Source organism: Vulpes vulpes, chromosome 13, assembly GCF_048418805.1.
Source record: "Vulpes vulpes isolate BD-2025 chromosome 13, VulVul3, whole genome shotgun sequence".
NCBI lineage: Eukaryota > Metazoa > Chordata > Mammalia > Carnivora > Canidae > Vulpes > Vulpes vulpes.
The window spans coordinates 15,077,446-15,102,177 of record NC_132792.1 but is presented as its reverse complement, the minus strand read 5'-3'; the positions used below and the strand labels follow the sequence as shown (position 1 = coordinate 15,102,177).

Sequence of the window (24,732 nt, the reverse complement as noted above, 5' to 3'; positions counted from 1 at the left end):
GATGAAGTGATAAAGGTTAATACATCACTTTTTAATGGATAACTAAGGCTTCCTTACCCTTTCTGAGCGTCAAGACTACTTTTAGTGATAGAATTCTCAAAGTAACAAGGGAGCCAAGGGTTACAAGGAATGTAATTAGTAATTAGGTACAGAAACTTGTTTTATTTGCCGTAGTTTAGTTTTTAAAATTCCCCCTTTTCATTCTACTCATAATTATCAACTCCATGAGAAGAGCAAGTTGAAATTTTGCATTTCACTTTTGGGGTACATGTTAAGTGGCTAGAAAACATGAAACCTTTTAAATTGTCAGTGACTGAAGATATCTAGCTGGGTGCTATGTACCCATAAGCTATTTAATAGCTAGCTGAGAAAATGAACACACAGACAAAATAATTATGTGCTAAGTAGATGCACAAAATGAACAGAGGTAAGAATTGAAAAAAGACATTTTTTCCCCTGCTAACAAATATAAAAATCCCATATGGATCTTTTCTAATATTTTTCTACATAATAATGTTCATTTGTGATTGATTTAGTGTCATCAGGGGAATTCTGGGGGATTGGAGGGAGCCCTACTGAGGCTAGTGTTTAAAACTAATTGCTACAATAAAGATTATTAAAAGGAATATTTTTATCTGAAAAGATACATAAAAACCTTCTTGTAGAAAAATCAGCTACAATAGGCATGTGGACATCACTTAATGTTGACAATAGTGAACTCCCAGGTGCCTAATTGTAGATATTGCATACACTGCAGATTTTTATATTTTGGTAGAATTTTGTCTACAACAATCAGCCAAGGTGAGATCGTACCATGGTAGCTGAAGAGAATTCAGGTGCCTGAGAGGCCCACGGGAACTGGAATGGAGAGGAAGGCCAGAAGTCAGTGCACCTTGGGTTGGAAAGTGTGCTGATTAATTTGGTTTTTTTTAAACAATTAACAAAATTTTAAAAGTAAATAACTTCCCTATCAATAATTAATTAATTAATTAATTAATTAATTTTTTAATTAATTTTTATTGGTGTTCAATTTACCAACATACAGAAAAACACCCAGTGCTGATCCCGTCAAGTGTCCACCTCAGTGCCCGTCACCCATTCCCCTCCAACACCCGCCCTCCCCCCCTTCCACCACCCCTAGTTCGTTTCCCCGAGTTAGGAGTCTTTATGTTCTGTCTCCCTTCCTGATATTTCCCAACATTTCTTTTCCCTTCCCTTATATTCCCTTTCACTATTATTTATATTCCCCAAATGAATGAGAACATACACTGTTTGTCCTTCTCCGACTGACTTATTTCACTCAGCATAATACCCTCCAGTTCCATCCACGTTGAAGCAAATGGTGGGTATTTGTCGTTTCTAATGGCTGAGGAATATTCCATTGTATACATAGACCACATCTTCTTTATCCATTCATCTTTCGATGGACACCGAGGCTCCTTCCACAGTTTGGCTATTGTGGCCATTGCTGATAGAAACATCGGGGTGCAGGTGTCCCGACGTTTCAATGCATCTGAATCTTTGGGGTAAATCCCCAACAGTGCAATTGCTGGGTTGTAGGGCAGGTCTATTTTTAACTCTTTGAGGAACCTCCACACAGTTTTCCAGAGTGGCTGCACCAGTTCACATTCCCACCAACAGTGTAAGAGGGTTCCCTTTTCTCCGCATCCTCTCCAACATTTGTGGTTTCCTGCCTTGTTAATGTTCCCCATTCTCACTGGTGTGAGGTGGTATCTCATCGTGGTTTTGATTTGTATTTCCCTGATGGCAAGTGATGCAGAGCATTTTCTCATGTGCATGTTATTAAACTCAACACCAAAGAAACAAACAATCCAATCATGAAATGGGCAAAAGACATGAAGAGAAATCTCACAGTGTGCTGATTAATTTGATGTGTCAACTTGAGTAGACTAAGGGGATGCCCAGATGGCTAGCAAAACATTACTTGTGGGTGTGTCTACAAGGGTTTTTCTGGAGGAGATTAGTGTTTGATTCAGTAGACTTGAGCAAAGATCTGCCCTCATTGATGTGAGAGGGCATCACCCAATCTGTTGGGTGTAGAACAGGAAGGGGAAAAAGAAGGACAAATTTCTTTTTTTTTTTTTAAGGACAAATTTCTACTCTCTCTTCTTGAATGAGATGTCCACCTTCTCCTGCCTTTGGCCAGTGTCGATCCTGATTCTCAGGCCCTTGGATTTGGACTGAATTACACCACTGGCTTTCCCGAGTTTCCAGCTTGTAGAGGGTAGATTGTGGGACATCTTGGCTTTCACAACTGTGTGAACCAATTAATACACTAAATAAATAAATAAATAACTCTATATTAGTGTTATGTATATCTTTTATGAGTTCTGTTTATTTGGAGAACTCTGACTCATACATAAAGTTTTTGTTAAAGCTACAGTACTGCATTGAATCATGGTTTTGGTATTTAAAAGTACTATCATTCACCCCTATGTTTCATTGTACTTAACAGCACTAGATGTTTTATAAATGTCTGCTGAACCAAAGAAAACTCACCTCCTTCCCTACTGTGTGCTGGTCATTGTGAAAATGCTAAAGATAAAGGTGATGAAGACATTACTGGTGTCATTGAGTGCACAATTGTGGAAGAGACACGCAGGTATCATTTTATATAATGGGGAAAGTGCTTCATGGAGGCCGTCCTGCTGCCAGGCCCGTGTGCACCTGGACACTCAATCTTTTTCTTTTTGAGGGGTGATACAGCATTTATGGAATTTGATTTTTCGCTTTACGACAGAGATCACATCTATATACTATTCTGCTAATCTACATGGGTACCTGAAACCTAAAAGTTTAGACTTATTATGAACGTGCTCAATCTTACAAAAATACATACACACACACTCACCTTAATTGTCTTAAAACAGTAGTGCCTACACTATATTCTTCCTCTAAAGCCAGATTTGATTAAAAACCACTAGTTTCAAAGATTGGTCTGATTTTGAAGGTGAACCAAAGTACACACTGCATGATTCTAAAATCTATTTTAGCCATTTTGTACTGTTGTTATCGGACTACAGTGTATGTTTTTTAATTGGATAATAACAAGGGGCGCCGTCTGGCCCACAGCTGGTTTCCTCCTTCTCTCCCTAGAAAACTGGCCAAGAGTTCTCCATCATAAAGACTGAAAGGACCCAGTGATACTCCAGCAACATGGAGGTAGCAGGAGCAGGCCTGGGCCATCCTTTGATTCTCCCACACTGTGCAACCTTCAAATGGGTCCAAAATTAGAACATATACCACCATCCTTAAGGGCTTAGGGACATGGAAATCAGCTAGAATAGGGGAAATCATAGGTGGGTGGGGAAGTAGGTGGGCCTGTGAAGACCCACGCTGCTCTGTCCAACACCTGTGCACATGTGCTTTAACTAAGTGAACTCAAGAGGCCACCACCAACAGCAGGCCTGCTCCATTCACCTTTTGAATCAGAACAAGGAAAAAGCTCAGGCTTGTGTTCTCGACTATGCAGAGGTTTTACCAGTAACGAGGCACTTACGAGGAGTAAGCAGGATCTCTACTCCACCTGCAAGATGGGATGCACGCACACAGCATGTTCAGCAGCTGCATTGCTGCAAATGCCAGCACTGCCCAGATAACATGCACCATGACATCTCGTAGCTTCTCTAGAGCCTCACATCCCTCCACATAGAGGTCTGAAGGGTGGGCCAGACTGCTCTTACAGCTGCTGGTGGTCTCTCTGCACAGCTAAGAGGGACACTGTGGGTTTTGGTTTCTTTGAACCAGTCTGTATTTTTCCAGTCTAAATAGCTGTGAAGTCCACAACAGTGCAGCTCTCTCTGTACGTAATCAACAGCCCAGGCTAGCAGCCTTGACGTTGGTTCCACTGTAGGCCTCACACACTTTCTGAACGCTGCCATCAACCTCAGTTTCCACCTTTGCTCTGGAAACATATCCCACTACATAAACCACTACAACAACTTCTGCAACAGAAACCAAGGGTCGGACAATGACAAACATGGCAAGTCCACAGCGGCTTTCTCTGATTGTGGCTCGGCAGCCAATTCACCCCATAATGAAGAGCAGGGCTCCTACCCTTGATCACGACAGCGGGGATGAGAGTGCACATATTTTCAAAGAAGCGATCGTAGTCATCATAAATGATAAAGACATAGGCTCCCACATGGCATAAAACACCAGCTGTGCCCCTCCACCCCCAAGAAGATGAGGTATTGGAAGAGGTGATGCCTTGCTGGCCTGTGGTTGGCCGGGAATGATCCAGCCTGTGTGGTGCTCACAGCAGCCCCCAGGGCCCTTAGGCAGCATGTGCTTTATCCATCTGTTGGCTAGAGAATTGGGGTTAAGACATTGTATTTTTTTTTTTTTAAGACATTGTATTTTAAAGGTCTGGAATATTATCCCATGGTGCTCCAGGGGGACCTAATCTAAGGTGAATGAGTAGGGGAGGAAGAAAAGGGAGAGGAAATCAGAGAAGACCTCCAGAGGAGGCTCCAAACAGAGCTTAGAAGGAAAAGTAGGATATCATCAGGCAAAGTAGGATTAATAATGGAAGATTAAACAACATGAGCAAAAGCAGAGACATGGACTGGTGTTATATTTGGGGACTAATGTTTCTCTTTGGAAGGCTTATAAAAAATCTAGAAGTTTCAAAGTCTTACTAATATTGACCAGTTATTATCGTTACTACTACTTAATGTCTAAAAGTAATAATTTTTAGTAACGTTATTAATACTTAAATAGTATTACTACTTAATAATACTCTTACTAATGATATTATTTGATATTATTAGCTACTTGAAGCCTTACTAATATTGCAGGGGTAGGGAGAGGCTACTTTCACTTCTCTCTCAATTAAACCTTTCACTGGGGAGCCAGTAAGAGGTGAGCATGTTTAAGAATACCCTGGGCTTTGTGTATGGTGGCCTGACAACCGAAGCTGACTCACAGGCATGTGCCTAGCAGTGTTGCCCCACACCATGGGTTTATGTTTAATTTAAATGAGTTGCCCATCAGATTTCCACAAAACTCTGAATTCCCATTGCTCTTGGAAAATCAGACCAGGTAACACAGAGCTTGTATCCCATGTGGATCTGAGCAGCAGGTGCCCATGTAGATGAAGTATGGTTGTCCAGGCTGGCACAGTCCCCACTACCTCCCTGACTGGGTTCATGTTTCTTTTCTACATTACTTACATAGTTTCCCTAGCATTTGAGTTTGCAATTCTGGGCATTCATGTGATACTGGATTATCTTGAACCAGTGAGAACATTTTTACCACCTTACCCTCCTAGGGCTGGATGTGCCTGTAGCCATGGGAGCTCATCTTGTTGAGACTGAGACCATGGATACCATGCCTGCTTCCTTTGATGCAGACTCAGCTGTTGATTCAGACTCAGGTGTGAGCAAGTCTGAGCACTGAAGCTGAAGGCATGTGCTCATGCCTTAGCTGCAAAGGCAGCAGAAGGAGAATATTTGGCATTTATAGCTTCTCTGATGGGAGGTGGGCTCTGCCTTCTAGTAAGATCCATAAGATGTTTAGACACTCAGCAGCCAAATGAATGATAGAAGTTTACTAAAAAGGGGTCAGCTCTCTGATTGTGGCATGTCTACCAGTGGAGCACATGAGATGATCTTATGTGAAACACATCCACAAAAAACAAAACAAAACAAAACAAAAACAACTTTGCTTATCGCATTGCATTACTTTATGTGTATTAGGACACTAGGATGAAGACATGAAATGTGTGAATGACACAAAGAGTTTATTATGTGGGGTGTGACAACTTAGAAAAATGTCAAGTAAGTAGTAGTTTAGATGATACTTGGAAATAATATTCAAATGACTGAACTTTCAGAAATTGATCCAGATAAATGCAAATTTTAAATTTCTCTTTGTGCCAAGTATTAATAATAACACAAAAATGCTTTTATTTAGTGCTGTGGGCCAGACCCTATTCTAAGCACTTTATATTTGTTTGTTTACTTAAACATCACATCAACTTTAGGAGATAGTTACTACTATTTTTACCCTTTTACAGATGGGGAACCTAAGGCACAAAGTAGTTAAATAACCACAGGTCACTCAGTAAATAGTCAAATGAGAATTTGCATACTCTCTCCCTGACAACTGTATTGTTAGGGTGACTGTGGATTCCTATATGATGGTCTCACTGAAAATCTTCAGAACTAATTGGGGATTTCACAATCTGAAATTTGGAGATAAATGCTTTTTGAGTACTTGTTTTTGTGCCGGGGGTTTGTTGTCTGGGAGATAGTTCTCAACTTTGCCATTATTGACATTTTGGGCCACATAATTCTGCAGGTGTATGCGTAGTGGGGGCTATCCTATGCATTTTAGGACAGCATTCCTGGCCTCTACCCACTAGATGCCAGTAGTATCTTCTTCACTTGTGACAACCAAAAATGTCTCCAGAAATTGCCACATGTTCCCCTGGAAACAAAACTACCCCTGGTTGAGAACTTCTGGTCTAGAGAATTCTAAAGTATCTCAGTGAGGAGCCCAGAAATAATTACCCTCAGGAGGAAATGAGGTGACTAAGCTACTGTGGTATGTTCTCTTGGGTATTGTTGTACAGTGTTGTGTCATTCTTTGTTAATAGCAGGTGTGTCTAGTTTCTCATATCAGAAATAAATACCCAGTACCAGCTTGTACCAGCTATCGTTTTTAGTGCAATATGTGAGAAACCTTTGTGTTTTACTTGCAAAATGAACAACTAGCTTCTTATTTTTCTAGAATCCAGTGGCTGCATACTTGGCAGGAAACTACAAGTTATCTCAATCTCTTTAAACATCTCTTTCCTTGACTTGGTGTTTGGAATTCTTTGAGGGGGGATTCTCTATAAAAATAGGACAGATTATAAACTAGGTCCATTTGTTTATTCATATTTAACTGATTTTTTTTGTTTTTTGTTTTTTGTTTTTTGTTTTTTTACTGGATATCCATTTCTTTTTTTTTTTAAATTAATTTTTATTGGTGTTCAATTTACCAACATACAGAAAAACACCCAGTGCTCATCCCGTCAAGTGTCCACCTCAGTACCCGTTTTTTGTTTACTAGTATTTTTAAATACATTTATTTAAATGTATTTGAATTAAATACAAAGATCAATATTATGATAATAATATATTAATATATCATAAAACATTGAAGAGTGAAAGAAGGACAACTCTTTTCTCAAATGGGGCTTCCTCGTTATTAAATCATTGACACCAGGGCCTAGTAAAAGCATCACTCAATCCTTTTTATTTTAATGTGCTCTGGCCTCCATGGTATCATCCATACCATCCCTTGCCAGCCAAAATACCTTTCCCTCCAATCCCTTAGGATCTAATTCAGGCAACAACGCTACCTCCTCTGTGATTACCTCCAGAATTCTTTTTTTTTTTTTTTACGATTTTATTTATTCATTCATGACAGACAGAGAGAGACTGGCAGAGACACAGGCAGAGGGAGAGGGAGAGAAGCAGGCTCCATGCAGGGAGCCTGACGCGGGACTTGATCCCGGGTTTCCAAGATCACACTCCGGGGCCGAAGGCAGCACCAAACCACTGAGCCACCAGGGCTGCCCACCTCCAGAATTCTTAATCAAAAGAACCACTTCCCTCCAATAGACCCTTTATCATCTTGTACTCATCATTGTATTCTCTTTTATGTTCTATCATTAATTTAATCCTTGGATTCTCTTTTTTTTTTAAATTTTTTTTTATTTATTTATTTTTAATTTTTTATATTTTTTTAATAAATTAATTTTTTATTGGTGTTCAATTTGCCAACATACAGAATAACACCCAGTGCTCATCCTGTCAAGTGTCCCCCTCAGTGCCTGTCACCCTTTCACCCCCACCCCCTGCCCTCCTCCCCTTCCACCACCCCTAGTTCATTTCCCAGAGTTAGGAATCTTTATGTTCTGTCTCCCTTTCTGATATTTCCCACACATTTCTTCTCCCTTCCCTTATATTCCCTTTCACTAATTCCTTGGATTCTCAATCCTACAAGATTGTAAATCATTTAAGGGAAAGGATCATGCTTTATTCATCTCCATCCTCAAATACTTAGCAGAGAGAGTCCTTTGCACACAGAAAGCACTTAGCATATTTCTTGAAAGAATGTATCATTTAGTTAAATTAGTATTTCTCTAGAATTGGAAATCGATATTTGGCAGTGAGACAAAATCAATTGCTAACTCTATTTCTGTCATTGGGTTGCAAGAATCAGGAGAGTGGTAAGATCTGGGTGTGGAGTCTTCCCATCTTCTTCCCTTATTTAGAGTGAGAGATTTTTCTCTGGGATTTTCTTAGTCCCACCTGTGACCTGCCCTGTGTTTCTTTTACATTTGGGAAATAATTGCAGTCTTTCATGTTAATTTCATCTATCGACTCCATGAAGCCATCTTGTCTCCTATTCTCTTTTAGCCTGGGTCAAGGTTGTCTACCTAAAGAATCACAGGAACTTAATCCTTCAAAGAATTCTCATAGTTTCCTTTAGATACAGGTCCTTGGTAAGTTGGCCCAGGGCCAGATCCTGGTTTGAGTCTTCCTATTCCACTTGGTCAGTGGCCCATGGAAACCTGCCATGCTTCCCCTCGTGCTGTTGTTTACTACCCAAGGAGTCTAACATGTGGATACTGATACTATCTTGAAGGCAGATAGGGAGGGACAATCCCTCCAACTCAGTCTTGCTCCTTCTTATGTGCCATGTGGAGAAAAGAAATTGTGGCTCAGATTAAAGCCAGCAGTTGTTTGGGAGATGAATATGTTCATATGTGACTATATAGACAAAGAAAATGTAGCTATTTTATGTTCAAAGTTAGACTTAATCATCTTCATATCCTCACCCCACTGGGTAGTGCTGGAGATGGGGAGTGTGGCTTTAAATCTCTTAATAAAGATGCTCTTAATTCAGCCTCTTCCTGATTAAATACAGTCATTTCACTGGAGGGATGGTTTCTATTCAGCAAATGTTCTACCTTGAAGATCTCATTTTCTCCCTCTGTTTCTCCTCAAGATATGCCAGTGGGAATTAAAATAATTCAGAAAACTTTTCTCAACCAAGCCTGGCTTTCAAGACTACTCTCTTGTTCAGACTAAAAAATCCTATTTTTTATTTCCAATGGTGAACCTTGACTTTCTTTTTGCATTTCTTTGGAATAATCCTTATCTCCTCAAAGGCAAAAGGATGATGTTGGCTTTTTAGTTAATTTTTTCCTGATATTTTGCTTTCTCAGAGCCTACCTTTTACCAGGTACATGGTTCAGCTGATTTCCTACTTTAAAAAAAAAAAAAAAAAGAAAGAAAGAAAGAAAGAAAGAAGAAAGAAAGAAAGAAAGAAAGAAAGAAAGAAAGAAAGAAAGAAAAGAATCACTATGTATTAAGGTATACCAAGTCTAAAAAGACATGTCACTAACCACATTTAACTATATCTTCATGAATTATGAAAGAAAGACAATCCCACATTTCTGCAAAGTGAGAGAACAAATATTTACAAAGACCTGGGCCAAGAAATAGCTAATTTATATTGTTCTGGGATCAGTTGTAGTTGTAGCCAAGAAAGTATCCTATCTCTCACTCAGATGTCATTAATATAGGTTATGAAGTAATCCCACTATATGTGAATTAATCCATGATCACAGTCTATACTAGTACATAAACTTTATTTCTTGTCAGATAGGCAAGAGATTATGTGTTGCTAAAGGTATAAAGTTTGGATGACATAATGTAGAAGGAAACACAAAATATTTCATTTCAGCCAAGCTTAAGCCACTGTGACAATGCACCCAAATAAGCTAAACAGATCTGAGATAGATCAATGTCTTATGTGTAATATGAACTCAGATAATTCCTACTGGTCCAATAGTGTGTAATTCTTTATTTTTCTCAGGGACCTCTCAACAGTTATCAAGCAGTAGAGAAATGATTTCCTTGATCTCCATGAATGTGAAATAGATGTTTCTGTATTTCTTTTTTTTAAATTTTTATTTATTTATGAGAGAGAGAGAGAGAGAGAGAGAGAGAGAGAGAGAGGCAGAGACACAGGCAGAGGGAGAAGCAGGCTCCATGCACCGGGAGCCAGACGTGGGACTTGATCCCGGGTCTCCAGGATCGCGCCCTGGGCCAAAGGCAGGTGCTAAACCGCTGCGCCACCCAGGGATCCCTGTTTCTGTATTTCTTTACAAAAAAGCCTGGGGCAGGGGTGCGAGGGTGGCTGTCATTAAAGTGACTAAGTCTTGTTTCCACTGGGGTCATGATCTCAGGGTCCTGGGATCAAGCCCCATGTCAGGCTCCATGCTCAGTGAGGAGTCTGCTTATGATTCTCTCTATCTCTCTCTCTCTCTGTCCCTCACCCCACTTGTGTGCTCTCTCTCTTTCTCAAATAAATAAATAAATCTAAAAAAAAAATCCTGGGGCAGACTGGGGGAATTATTTTGCATATGAAAAAATTATTTTAGTTGGCCATGGAATTTTTGTGTTAAAGAGTTAGAATGAATATTAGAAGTCATCTATGTTCAATTTCCTCATTTTTACAAATTCAGTAAATGCTTATTGAGTACCTGAGGCCCAACGAAAAGGGTCTGATAAGTGGTTACCAACCCTTGCTGTGTATTGAATTCCCTGGCTTCCAACTGAGGAATTCTGATGAAATTGATCTGGTATGGAGCCTCAGTATTGGTAATTTTAAAATCTTCTCAGGTCATTCTCATTCTCCTAAGACTACCCTCTTCCTTCTGTTTTTTTTTTTTTTTTTAAATCTGACATTGAAATATTTTCTTCTGTATCTTATCCACCTACTTCAATGAGGTTATTTAATGAAGTAATGGGGATGAAAAATGAGAAGAACCTCCAGATGCCTCCTCACTTCCATAGGCTTTCAGAAGCTCAACCCTTTGACCTCTTTATTTTTCCAGCTAGTCCCACCTCTTTTACAAAATAGAATTGAATAGCAACCATGGAATTCTCAAATCTCATTCACTCAAAATGTGATTTTACTCCTCATCATGGACACTATGAAAATACTTTCAATTAAGGATAAATTATGCTTTGTAGCTGATGGACTTATCTGGTTTACCTGGCCTGCCAAGAAGCAGAAACCTTTAGGCTCAATGGTCACCTTGAGATTGTGCAAACCTCAGATGGACTACTGTCCTATAGTCCTAACTATATCAATGACCAAGAAAGAACTGACAGTATTTGGTGATAACAGAAATGGGAGACAAAGCTCCAGGAAATGAAGAATTTCAAAAATTTTAAGGCCTGAGAGATTGATTTGAATAACAAGGGGCATATGCACCTTAATATTATAGCAGCAATGTCCGCAATAGCCAAGATATGGAAAGAGCCAGATGTCCATTGACAAATGAATGGATAAAGAAGATGTGAGATACATATATATATATATATATATATATATATATATATATATATAGTGTAATATTACTCAGCCATCAAAAGAATGAAGTCTTGCTATTTGCAATGACGTGAATTGAACTAGAGGGTATTATGCAAAATGAAATACGTCAGTCAAAGACAAATACCATATGATTTCACTCATATGTGGAATTTAAGAAAGAACACAGATGAACACAGAGGAAGGGAAGGAAATATAAAATAAGATAAAAACAGAGAAGGAGGCAAACCATAAGAGATGCTGAACTCTAGGAAGCAAACTGAAAGTTGCTGGAGGGGAGATGGGTGCCATCTGGATGAAGGGCATTAGGAGGGCATGTATTGGAATGAGCACTGGGTGTGCTATGCAACTGATGAATCACTAAATTCTACCTCTGAAACTAATAATACACTCTATGTTAACTAAATTGAATTTAAATAAAAAAAATTAAAAAGTCAATAGAAATGAGGAAGCGAAGAATCTGCAGGTTTTAGATATAGAAATGTTGTGTGAGATCAACCCCTAGTGGACACTTAAACTATCACAATGGGTCAGTACTTCAGTTACGTGGCTTGATATTGGAATGTTCATTTCCAATCAGAAATGTTCTTTTTTTTTTTTTAAAAAAAGATTTTATTTATTTATTCATGAGAGACACACACAGAGAGAGAGGGAGATAGAGAGAGAGGCAGAGACACAGGCAGAGGGAGAAGCAGGCTCCATGCAGGGAGCCTGACGTGGGACTCGATCCCGGGATTCCAGGATCACGCCCTGGGCTGAAGGCAGATGCTCAACCACTGAGCTACCCGGGAGCCCCCACATCAGAAATGTTCTAAACACAGAAGGACTTCAGATGGCAGAAATACATTATTTTTGATATTAGAGATAAATATTATAATATCAGTCTTTTGCAGGCTGTATGGAGAGGATCCCTCTGCCTCTCTCTAACCCACTGTCACTCTCAAGTTACATCATTTGCAGAAGAAAATCCTAGAAACTCCCTAATATAGAGAAAAATGGTCCCACATTTTTCTTGCCCCTTCCTGATTCTCCATCCCTACCCCCTGATTCTTTAGTGTTCCAGTAACAGTGTCTGGATGAGAACTTTTCCAGGTAGATAAGCAGGGAAGCACATTTAAGAGAGGCAGGTATTCTGTTTGGCATATGTAGGGAGTTACAAATGTCAATATTTCTGAAGTATATGATGCGAGAGAGCTAGGTCTTTCGATCTTTTCTTTTTAACTTTCATCGTAGAAGAATACAGAAATATTTGTCCACTCCAAAATAAATGAAGCACAAGTGGGATAGTTTTCACAATGGACAGTCTCTGTAACAGAGGTGGTAGGGAGAAGTGAAGAATATGACCCATGGGAGAGCTCACATTCTTTTTAAGCCAGATTACCTGTCCTTGGCTTCACTGACTGGTGGGGGAATGGGGGTCTAATGCTATGAGATTTTTCACATTTTTATTTTTATTTATTTATTTATTTAATTTTTTATTTTTTTAAGATTTTTATTTATTCATTCATGAGAGACACACAGAGAGAGAGAGAGAGAGAGAGAGAGAGAAAGAGAGGCAAAGACACAGAGGAAGAAGCAGGCTCCATGCAGAAGATTGACATGGGACTCGATCCCGGGTCTCCAGTATCACATTCTGGGCCAAAGGCAGGAGCCAAACCACTGAGCCACCCAGGGATCCCACATTTTTATTTTTAAATAGGTAATAGATCTGGGTTTATTTCAAAATAAGTGTTTTATTTCTGAACTCTTTCTTAAAAAAGATTTTATTTATTTGACAGAGAGAGACTGAGAGAGAGAGAGAGAGAAAGCGAGAGAGAGGGTGCACAAACAGGGGAAGTGGGAGAGGGAGAAACAGACTGCCTATTGAGCAGGGATCTGGTTGCCGGGCTTGATCCCAGGACACTGGGATTGTGACTATATCGGAAGGCAGATGCTTAACTAATGGAGCCATCCAGGCGTCCCCTGGACTCTTGCTCTCTTAAAGTATTTTCCACTAATTCCAAGAGATCAAATTCTCAGTAGACTTAAATAAGGTTTATGTCATTTAAAAAATATTGATTACTGTGCTATTGATATAATTTAATTTTTTGTAATCAAAGAAATATGGGGATTTATATTTAGCATTATTTGTAATACCCGTGAGGAGTTCCCAATGATATGTAAATGAAGAAATCTGGACATATTAAAAGCCTTTAAAAACAGGTAATATTTCTCTCTTTCTCTCTTCTTTGCTTGTGTCTAACAATGGATGTGGGATGTAAGAATAGAAAGTTAAGAAATTTGGGGATGCCTGGTTGAGCACCTGCCTTCAGCTCAGGGCATGATCCTGGAGTGCTGGGATGGAGTCCCACTTCGGGCTCCCTGCAGGGAGCCCGCTTCTCTCTCTGCCGATGTCTCTGTCTCTCTCTCTGTGTGTCTTTCATGAATAAATAAATAAAATCTTAAAAAAAAAGTTAAGACATTTTAGTGCAGTTATAATTAGATTAAGTTTTTTTCCATTGAAATATAATTGGCATATAATAGCTTATTAGTTTTAGGTGTATATCATAGTGACTCAATATTTTTATACACTACAAAACGATCCCCACCAAAAGTCTTTCTGTCTGCCTGTCTGTCGCCGAAACACAACGTGTCAGCCCCACCAAAAGTCTAGTGACCATCTGTCACAATACAAAGTCATTACAATATTGCTGACTGTATTTCCTATGTTGTACATTACAACCCACTGACTTCCTTATTTTATGACTGGAACTTTGTTTCCCTTATTCCCCTTCATCCATTTTACCCATTCACCAAAACTTTCTCCCTCTGGTAACCAACAGTTACCTGTATCTATGAGTCTGTTTCTGTTTTGTCTTGTTTGTTGATTTGTTTTGTTTTTTAGATTCCACGTATAAGTGAAATCACATGGTATTTCATTCTTTCTCTAACTTATTTCATTTAGCGTAATACCCTTTAGCTCCATTCATTTTGTCACAAATGGCAAAATTTCATTTTTTTTTATGGCTGAAAAATATTCCATATCTTGGCTGTTAAATAACACTATAATAAACATTGGGGTGTATATATCTCTTTGAGTTAGTGTTGTTAGTTTATTTAGATAAATACCCAGAAGTGAAATTGCTGGATTGCACAGTAGCTCTATTTTTAAGTTTTTGAGGAATCTCCATACTGTTTTCCATAGCGGCTGCATCAATTTATACTCCTACCAACAGTGCCCAAGGGTTCCCTTTACTCCACATCCTCACCAACACTTGTTATTTTTTGTCTTTTTGATAAGGGCCAATCTGACAGGTGTGAGGTGATAGCTCACTGTGGTGATGAGTGGTATAGAGCATTTTTCATGTGTCTTTTGACCATCTGTATCTCCTCTCTGGAAAAATGTTTATTTAAGTCCTCTGTCCATTTTTTAATCAAAATTTAAAGAAAAGTTTAATTAAATTTTTAAATTGATTTTTAATAGATAAAATAAGACAATTTAAAAAGGTTACATGTTCCAAGGTGTTTTAGATATAGTTACAACAACAACAACAACAACAAAAACACAAGGTCTGCAATGAAAGTTCATGCTACCTCAAAATAATCAGATTTCATAGTTCAGGCAATTCAAAATTAATACACTATGGTCCCAAAAATGATTAAGAAATGTTCACTAACAATGTAGAAAATCTGGAGAAGCCAGATGGGAAGAGAAAATTTAGTAGGTTTGCATGTACCTCTATCAGTTAGATAATGAGAATGAGTCTTGAGACGACAACCAAAAAGGCAGTGGTGGCTATGACACAGAACAAGTCATTCAGTAATGCCAAGGTTTGGTGTGCTTTTTCTCTTTCTTACGCTTCTATTTAACACGTAAGTCCTCGCTAATTCCAGATAATTTTTACTAAAACCTAAAATCAGAATAAATTACATAAGAACTAAAATTCTACTGAGATAGCCATAATTTTAAAATCCATCAATTAAAAAAATTACTGGAAATTCAATGAGACTCAGGCACTGAAGACAGATTAACTTTAACTGTGACTGCTCCTCTTTACCCACTGCTTTTGAGAGCCTTTAAATACAAACATGTCATGTTAACAAGGAGTTGACTGCAAATCACAGTCTACATAGATCAATTTCTATGTGACACTGTTTTGGAGTGCTAAAAAATTTTCAACTTCAGCTGCTCAACTTCATAGATATTAGTTCATCAGTAATATCTAAAGCATCATTTGAACTTCTTTGCCCTGATAGCCCTTTTATATCACAATACCAGGAAACAATCGGCAAAGGTTTCCTGAAATGAGCAAACATTTCCTCTATGCAGGTATCACATGTCTCTGGATACTCCCAACACTTAGGATCTATCTCATCTAGCAGGCAGGGAGCAAATTCATTTACGTTCTTCCTGATCCACTGATTAGATGTTTTTTATTTTTATTTTTTTTAAAGGTATTTTTTATTTATTTATGATAGTCACAGAGAGAGAGAGAGAGGCAGAGACATAGGCAGAGGGAGAAGCAGGCTCCATGCACCAGGAGCCCAATGTGGGATTCGATCCCGGGTCTCCAGGATCGCGCCCTGGGCCAAAGGCAGGCGCCAAACCGCTGCGCCACCCAGGGATCCCCGATTAGATGTTTTTTAAAAATCACTTCCTATAATGCAATGTGCCTGAAATGTAAACACTGGTCTTTCTGAGTAGGCTTTTATACTTTGGGAACAGCAGGGTCCCTCCTGATGTCTTTGACATCATTGGTTCTGCCCATCTAATAGAATTGTTTGTTGGGAACAAGACTGACAAAATGAACAAGGTTGTTGGACATGGTAAGAAAAACCTGAAATGGCAGTGATATCCTAGGCATCTTTATTGAAGCCATGTACCTCAAGCTTTTTGAAATGGTTATCTGTTATGTCATCAGCTCCGGAAATAATAAGTGCAAACTCCAGCATTGCCTTTTTCTGGAGCAGGGAGGTCAGATTTTCTCCAGTCCATGCAGACCTGGTCAGGGAGCACAGGGTTCTTCAAGTATTACTCAGCACTGTGGACCACCATGCTGTATGGACACTTGTTGGCCAGGCTGGTCACCATGATGATGAGTTCCTTGTCAACTCTGCTGACCTGGCCTGTTTCCTTGCTGCAGATGGCATTGTAATAAGCAAAGAAGTCTCTGAATTCCAATGGCCAGTGAGACAACACTTAACATTTGGTAAAACTCCGGCCAGCCGTGGCAAGACTTGGAGGCAGTGAAGCACTGATATGTTGGCACCTGCCTCAAAGCCAAGAGGCCTTCCGGCAGGCACCCTCCCCCCCCTTCTGGCAGTATTTTTTTTAAATACAAAATTGTGGAAGTTCTTTATGTATTTTGGATATTAACCCTTTATTGGATGAATGATTTGCAAATATCTTCTCCCATTCATTAGGTTGCCTTTTCGTTCTGTTGATGGTTTCCTTTGCTGTGCAGAAGCTTTTAGTTTGATGTAATCCCATTTGTTTATTTTAGCTTTTGTTGCCCTTGCCTGAAGGGACTGGCACCCAAAAAAATAAAAAAATAAATACTAAGACTGATGTTAAAGACTTACTGCCTATGTTTTCCCCTAGGCATTTTATGGTTTTGAGTCTTATAGCCTCTTATCAGTTTTGAATTTATTTTTGTGTATGGTGTAAGGTAGCGATCCAGTTTCATTCTTTTGCATGTAAGTGTCCAGTTTTCCCAACACCACTGATTAGAGATTCTTCAAGATTGGCTTTGAGGGCAGGGCTCATTGCTCTTGCACCTATTTAAGGCTGGCTATGACTTCCTCCCCAAGCCCATCATTCTTTTTTTTTTTTTTTTTTTAAGATTTTATTTATTCACGATAGACATAGGTGGGGGGGCAGAAACACAGGCAGAGGGAGAAGCAGGCTCCATGCCGGGAGCCTGACGCGGGACTCGATCCCGGGACTCCAGGATCACGCCCTGGACCAAAGGCAGGCGCTAAGTAGCTGAGCCGCCCAGGGATCCCCCAAGCCCATCATTCTTGCACAACTTACTCCAGCGCCTGAAACTGGAGAGAACTAGGACATCCAACAATGGCAATGCAAACCCGAGAATTTATCTTAACGCATTGGGGCCCGGACAGCCGGAGCCAAGCACGTGGGCAGGGGGCGGTTACCGGGTGCTCCTCACCACGTTCTGGCCCCGCCCCCAGGGCGTAGGGGGCGGGGCGGAGGCCGCTCGAAGTCCCGCCCCTCCAGCCTCGCGCCAGCGGGCGGAAGTGACGCAAGTCCAAAGCCATTTCCGGCGGGCCGAAACTAGGAAGAAACTTGGAGCTGCAGAGGCGCTGCTGCCCGGGTCTCCGCTGCCCCGGTGCCCCGTGGCTCGGCAGCGCGGAGCTGTCGGGAGCCCTGGCCATGGGGCAGCCCTTGTCCTCCGCCGTGTGAGGCCCGGGGCCTCCCGCGGGCTCCCCGAGAGGCCGAGGGCGGGCAGGCGGGGGGCGTCGTTCCGCTGTGGGCTCGGCTGCTGCCGGCCGTGCTCCCGGCATCATGAACATAGACGTGGAGTTCCACATCCGGCACAACTACCCCTGGAGCAAGTTGCCGGCCAACGTGAGGCAGGTACGGCCAGAGCCCGGGGCCGGGGCCCCGCCCTGCCGTCTCCTGCGGGCCGGGGCTGCCCCTCGCGGCGGCTCCCGCCCTTCCCCCGCCGCGGTCGCGGGGAGAGCGCCCTGCAGGTCAGGGGTTGGGAGGGGACGGCTCGGGGGCCGCAGGGGCAGGATGGGGCCGTTGCTGCACGGGACGGACTCGCCTGGCACCTTTGCCCGCAGCCTCGTTTAAACCAGGCGCTGGGGTATGTACTTGCGAAAGCTATTTCGCAGGGCCCCTGACCTCCAAGAACTCCGGGACGGCGGGGCAGAGGTGAGAAACGAACCTTACAGGATGGTAGCCGCTCACACGTACCTGCGTTACCGTCCACGTGGGCGCAGAGGGGAGTCAGCGTCTGGAGGCCGTGTGCAGGAGGCAGGGAGATTGGGCCTTAAGTTAGGACCAATGCGAGACCAAAAGGTGTAAGATTTTCCGGGGAAAGTTATTTTGAAGGGCTTGGGCGGGCGAAAGAGCGTGTTTTGAGAGTGGCGAGCAACTTCGTATCACGGGAAGTCGAGGTTCGGAGGTGGGGTTTTGCGACTGAGGGGAGGTTGGTAGCAGGTGAGGCTGGAAAAGCGGGCAGGGCCAGATTCCGAAGGGGCTTTCCTCGTTTGATTTTTTTTTTTTTTTTTTTTTTTTTGGGGCTTTATCCTCGAGACAAAACAGGTTTATTAGAGCTGTTTCAACAAGAGTGACAGAAGGTTTGTTTGTTTTTGAGGGTTCATTCTCAGTTACCTGATTGTCATTTTTACTCAGTTGCTCAACAGATATTAACTGAACACCTGCATGCTGTGCCTTGTTCTAGGTGCAGGTAGTTTGCACCGGTGGACAAGACAGAGACCCTGCCAGAGACCCTGGAGCTTACGTTTTAGTAAAGACAGTAAACAGATAAATGAAGTAGCACCTCATATGGCAGGTGGTGTTGAATCTTATAAAAGGTAGTGCTACATGCTGCGTGCATGCATAGAAGGCGCTGTTTCTCTGGCCGTAGATTGGCCGTCAAGTTCCTCCCTTCCTGCTTGGCTGAGAGTGGAATTCTGTTTGCCATTGGTGTTGGGCAGTTATATTTGGGAAATCTGGTATGGTGGTGGTGATGGTATATAGCATTATTACTTTGCTTCTTCCTTCAGCATGGGGGTGTAGTACTAGGAAATGAATAATTTAAGGTTCTGGCGATGCATCGTGTGGCAGGGAAAGTGCTTTCACTGTAAGATACGCAACAAACGAGAAAGTCGAAAAGATCAAGGAACTAAGAATTCTTAACTTGTCAGTGGCTGCCCATGTGGCATTGATCTTGACTTGGAAGAACAAAGCTCTAAACTTGAAAGAATAAGTTTCTCTTGTTCAGCCTGAATGAGGGCTTTGGTACTTCTGTCCTTTAGGGTTTTGTGATGTGTCCAAAGACAACTGGAAGAACCAACAATCCTTTACTTTGTTTCCATCTTTTCTCTGCTTTTCCTTTCACAACAATAAATGTAGCATAATGGAGGAAAGAGTGGATGATTCAGTTATGTTTAGCATGAATAATTTATTTCAATTAGTATTGGCAAAAGCCTATCTAAAATTTCGTCATGACTATTAAAAATAATTGCAGATCAGTGTTATAATTAGGTAGAAATGTGACGTTAAGTTAAAATTTGTTTTGGGAAGATCTCTTAAAAGAATAGCTGTTTTAGCTTAGGATAAGCTTCCACTTAGAGAGGGTGTTGGAAAACCCATCTGTACAAGTTACTTCCTTGGATCTTATCAAGCCTTGCTACTGTTCCGCCTAGGTCAAGCTCCACCTTTGATTACTACATCAGCTGTCTGGTCTCTCTTCTTAGTGTAGGGCTCCCTCCCATTCATTCCTCACATTTCACTGGGGTGAGATTTCTAAAATGCCAACACAATCCTGTACTACCTGTCTCCTATAGCTTACTTGTAGCTTCTTGGATGTCAGAAGTTCTCCAGGAAGGTTTCTCTGGCCTTCTACAGAAATCCGGAGTAGTTGACTCTCTGCAACACTGTGTTTCTCATCCATAGCCCTTACCCTCACTATGTTGCATTTGCTGCTTACATTGCTTGTTTTGCTTTGGTATTTTGAGCACCTATCACATGGCTGGCTTTTAGTAAATATTTTTGGAGCAGGGGATCCTTGGGTGGCTCAGCGGTTTAGCGCCTGCCTTTGGCCCAGTGCGCGATCCTGGAGTCCCGGGATGGAGTCCCACACCGGGCTCCCGGCATGGAGCCTGCTTCTCCCTCCTCCTGTGTCTCTGCCTCTCTCTCTCTATGTCTATCATGGATAAATAAATTTAAAAAAATTAAAAAAATATTTTTGGAGCAAATGAGTGATGGTATTCAGAGATATTTTTCTGGGACCTAAAGCTCAGTCACTTTAAAAGTGGGAAATAGTACTATTTCCCACATCTGAATGCTGGGGGGAAGGTGTACTATCGAGAGGAATTTGTTTTTTGCCATTATAGATAGTAAGTACTTTGATAGAGTTTCCAGTAAGCTTCGATGATTTTATTTTGGAAATGACTCATTTCCCACTTCTGAATGCTGGGGGGAAGGTGATTTCAGATTTTTTTTTTTTTTAATGTGTATCAAGCCAAAGGGGGATTTCAGATTTTTAAAAAATTTGCATAAAGCGAATAGCTTTTATATGGATGAGGTGAATGTTTTTCTGTAATGTGGGCTATGCAAGACTTAAAAAAAACATGTTAAACGTTATAGATAAGGCCATTATTTCAGAGTTTTTCTATAGTTTATCAGCATCTTGTGTTATTTTTTTCAAAAACAATTCATAGTTATTTTAAGGAAAGTCTTATAAAGTTCTGTATCATCTAAGAAAGGTCAGTTAAATTGTGCGTATCTTTTTTGTGAAGGGTTGTGATTGGGGTTTGTAGGAACAGAGGAGTCTTTAGAAAAAAATTCTTTTTGCTGTTAGCATAATCTGATGCACAGTGGTTGTTCTACCGCCAGTACCTATGTCTCTCTTGCATCAGTTACAGTGCCTTTTATATGCAATATATTGATCAGGGTCAGTCATTAGATAATTCCTGACACGAAGCCTTAGATGCTTAAACATTGTATTCTCTAGCTAGCTTACAAATAACAGGCCCTTATATTTTGTACGAGTGCCTTGATTACAGTTTTTGTTGGTCACAGTTTTTGTTCTGGAATTACCAGGAATGAAGGTAGAAAGGGAGAAAATGATTGTAAATTGGGATAAATTAAGAGATTTATTTTAAACGGGCAAAACCTCAAGTGTGAAAGTTGCTAGGGTTCTACCAAAATTGTGTGTTCTCTCTGTGTGTTTTGTGTTCCTTGAGAAAGAGACTTATTTGGCAGCAAAGCTAGAGGAGACCCTATACAGAAAGCCCAGTGTTTTAACTCCCATCAATATCTTCATTACTGACCCTGGCTGCATAGAGGATGTAGAGTAGTTTCTCTGTAATGAGCTTTGCTCCTAACCACTTGTAACAGTAAAACAATTGAAAAAAATAAAAACACATATATCCTGGCAGTAGTGTGAGTCACAGTTTAACCTGATAAACTAATTAACAAACTAATTTAGATGCAGGAAGAAAAATTTTAGTTTTCTCACATCATCACTTTTTTGTTAAAATACATCCCACCAGTGGGTCCAGTTATGTGCCAGTTTATTCAAATGTGAGTCTTACCTGTCCTGTGAAAATTGCCTTTGGTGAAAGTATCTGTATGAACATTTACCTTGGCTTTCAGACCCGTGGGTAGGAAGTATAATAACTGAATCCTTTGATCTTTTTGCTATTAGTTTCCCAAGATGTCTAATTTGATTTTACAGCATACCCAGTAATTAGAAGGGAGATAGCAGTCATATGTTCAAATAAGTTTATGGTTGGACATTGAATATAATGTTGACTGTAATCATACATACTTATTCTTTGCTTTCATGAGAGCCCAGTTTTGAATTTAAAACACCAAAGCACAGCTAGAAAGGTTTTCACTTGTTAAAAAATCTATCAGAATTCTAAAATCACCTAAATATTTTTTTAACAAAGTCATAAGGAGATGCTGTTTTTAAGAAGTCTTCTTATTGGGGTACTTGGGTGGTTCAGTCAGTTAAAGTCCAGCTTTTGATTTCAGCTCAGGTTTTGATCTCACAGTCCTGAGATTGAGCCCCAGGACAGGCTCCATTCTCAGCAGGGAGTCTACTTGAGGATTCTCTCTCCCTCTCCCTCTGCTCCTCTCTACACTTGTGTGCATGCACATGCATGCCCCTTCTCACTTTCTTTCTCAAATAAAGAAATCTTAAAAAAAAAAGTAATCTTATCATTTAGAGGTACATTTGAAGCGAACAGTCTTCAGAAATGTTAATTTTTAATGATCATAATCCTCAGATGAAATAATTAGCAGACAGGAGTCTGCCTTTAGTTGCTGCTCTTCAATTTTAAAAGATGTAGATGCAAGAAACCTTCCATTTGTCCATCCGTCTATTCATTCATCCACTCATTCAACTCACACAAATTAGAAACAGTAAAGAAAGATATCTTTATAAGTTGAACTTAGTGTTTTGTTAACTTCATGAAGTTATCCTCTCAGATTGCTCTTTTATTTGATATTAAATACTTTAGGTGATTTCAGTAAGTCCTTTTAGAAAGGCAAGCTAAAAATAAACACATTGAATTTTTGCTCTAATATTATAGAATGATAATTAGTATAAGAACATTTAAGAAAATATTCTTTGTTCTGGAAATTAGAGGTATTAGGATGAAATTAAGGGGCATGGTTTTGAAACTATATGAGAAAAAAGTACTGTTGTTTAGTTCAGAAGCTGTTTTTAAAACTATTTGAATTTTTTTTCCAGAGTCTTGGGAATTCACAGAGAGAATATGAAAAGCAGGTTGTCCTCTACAGTATCCGCAATCAGTTACGATATAGAAACAACTTAGGTAAGTAGAGACATTTTTACATCAAGGTGGAGACAACTATTGCAGTTTACCATTTTTATTAATCCTATGTTTTCAATTCATATTTCATAGAACTGAAATTATTCCCTGTATAGACTTTAAGAAGCTCTGTGTTGACCCACCTAACAACAATTTCTATTTCTATTAGCAAGTAGATTTTTCTTCTAAATCTGATTTTTTTTTTTAAGAGTATCATTTGTAGATTCATTTTACCTATAGAATATTAATCTCAATTCAGATGTACTTTTTTCCCTTTAGGTGAGAAAATAAGCCAGAAGAGAAGAAGTACACTCGTTCTTACTAGTTTTTGATTTGGGGTTTTGTAGGTGTTTTTTTTTCCTGTAAATTTTCCAGATATAAATTTAATGAAAACTCTGTAATAATTGGAACAGATTTTTTTTTTTTAATTTTTTTATTTATTTATGATAGTCACACACACACAGAGAGAGAGAGAGAGAGGCAGAGATACAGGCAGAGGGAGAAGCAGGCTCCATGCACCGGGAGCCCGACGTGGGATTCGATCCCGGGTCTCCAGGATCGCGCCCTGGGCCAAAGGCAAGCGCCAAACCACTGCGCCACCCAGGGATCCCCTAATTGGAACAGATTTTAAGCATAGTTGGTTCTGTGTTTTTTTCTTTCTTCTTTTTTTTTTTTTTTAATGTTTGCTTTTTATTTGTCAGATGACGTTGATTAGTCTGCTCTCTTGCCCTGGTAGTCTTCTCTTCCATAGGTTACTCTCATTTTAAGCACAGTGTTTCAGAGGTGGTTTTTTATTTACATCTGTTTCAGGGAAGTCGGGAGTCTTTTCACATTTAAAAAACAAACTATCAAGTAATTTTTTGAAATAGACTTCATTGAAATTCAGTTTGGCTCTCTTATGAAGTTATATAGTAAAGGATATGATAAATCCTAGCTTGTGCTTTGCATCTTTTGGAGGGGACATTCCACGATTGGTTTCTTAGCTTTCTGATTTAGTAGGAATTATTTCTCTACTTATCTGTCCTGTTACAGATTTGCTTGTGTACTCTGAAGTCTGTTTTTGTGGCATAATTGTTTCTTTGTTCCAACTCAGATCATTTTATCTGTTCTCTTCCGACTACGATGCTTTTATTTTTAATTAATGTTGGATTGTGAAGTACTTAATTATATTTATAATTCCATGTAACTGTAAGACACCTGAAACTGGAAGTTTTTTCTCTTTCCGCAGTTAAACATGTCAAGAAAGATGAACGCAAATATTATGAGGAACTGCTAAAGTATAGTCGTGATCACCTCATGCTGTACCCTTACCATCTGTCAGATATTATGGTAAAGGGCCTGAGGATAACACCGTTTTCATATTATACTGGGATCATGGAGGTGAGTGTACAGTGGACACAGGCTGTTGGGAATGGGATAGGACTACATGTTGGGAACACTTTGCCAATAATCACCAGCTGCCCATCCTAAACCCCCATGGGTATTGTTTTTGAGTTTATTTTTTAAATTGTTTTTTAAGATTTTATTTATTTTTTCATGAGAGACACACAGAGAGAAGCAGAGATAAGGCAGAGGGAGAAGTAGGCTCCCTGCAAGGAGCCAGATTCAGGACTCGATCCCAGGACCCGGGATGATGACCTGAGCCAAAGGCAGACGGTCAACCACTGAGCCACCCAGGCGTCCCTGTTTTCTGAGTTTACAGTGGAAAAAGGGGGGTTGGTTACAAGTTAACTCTTTGAGCCATACCGTGCAAACACTTTGTTATCCAGGGGTTTCACAGTGGAGAGGTAC

The 24,732-nt window shown here is 40.2% G+C and overlaps 1 protein-coding gene and 1 pseudogene across 2 annotated transcripts in view; one reads left to right on the top strand and one right to left on the bottom strand.

Annotated features, from left to right (window-relative positions):
* Positions 1-3,516: 3,516 nt before the first annotated feature.
* LOC112912802 (tetraspanin-3 pseudogene) lies at positions 3,517-16,495 on the bottom strand (annotated as a pseudogene).
* A 1,158-nt stretch (positions 16,496-17,653) lies between these two features.
* FAM91A1 (family with sequence similarity 91 member A1) overlaps positions 17,654-24,732 on the top strand; it is a 43,355-nt gene continuing 36,276 nt past the window's right edge. The window contains exons 1-3 of one of the 2 annotated variants that reach the window (XM_025993418.2): positions 17,654-18,001; positions 22,860-22,944; positions 24,170-24,321. In XM_025993418.2, the coding sequence (XP_025849203.1) occupies positions 17,930-18,001; positions 22,860-22,944; positions 24,170-24,321 (309 nt within the window). In that variant the 5' untranslated portion in view covers positions 17,654-17,929. The remainder of the gene's footprint in view (positions 18,002-22,859; positions 22,945-24,169; positions 24,322-24,732) is intronic. The other variant, XM_072733972.1, reaches the window with a different exon arrangement.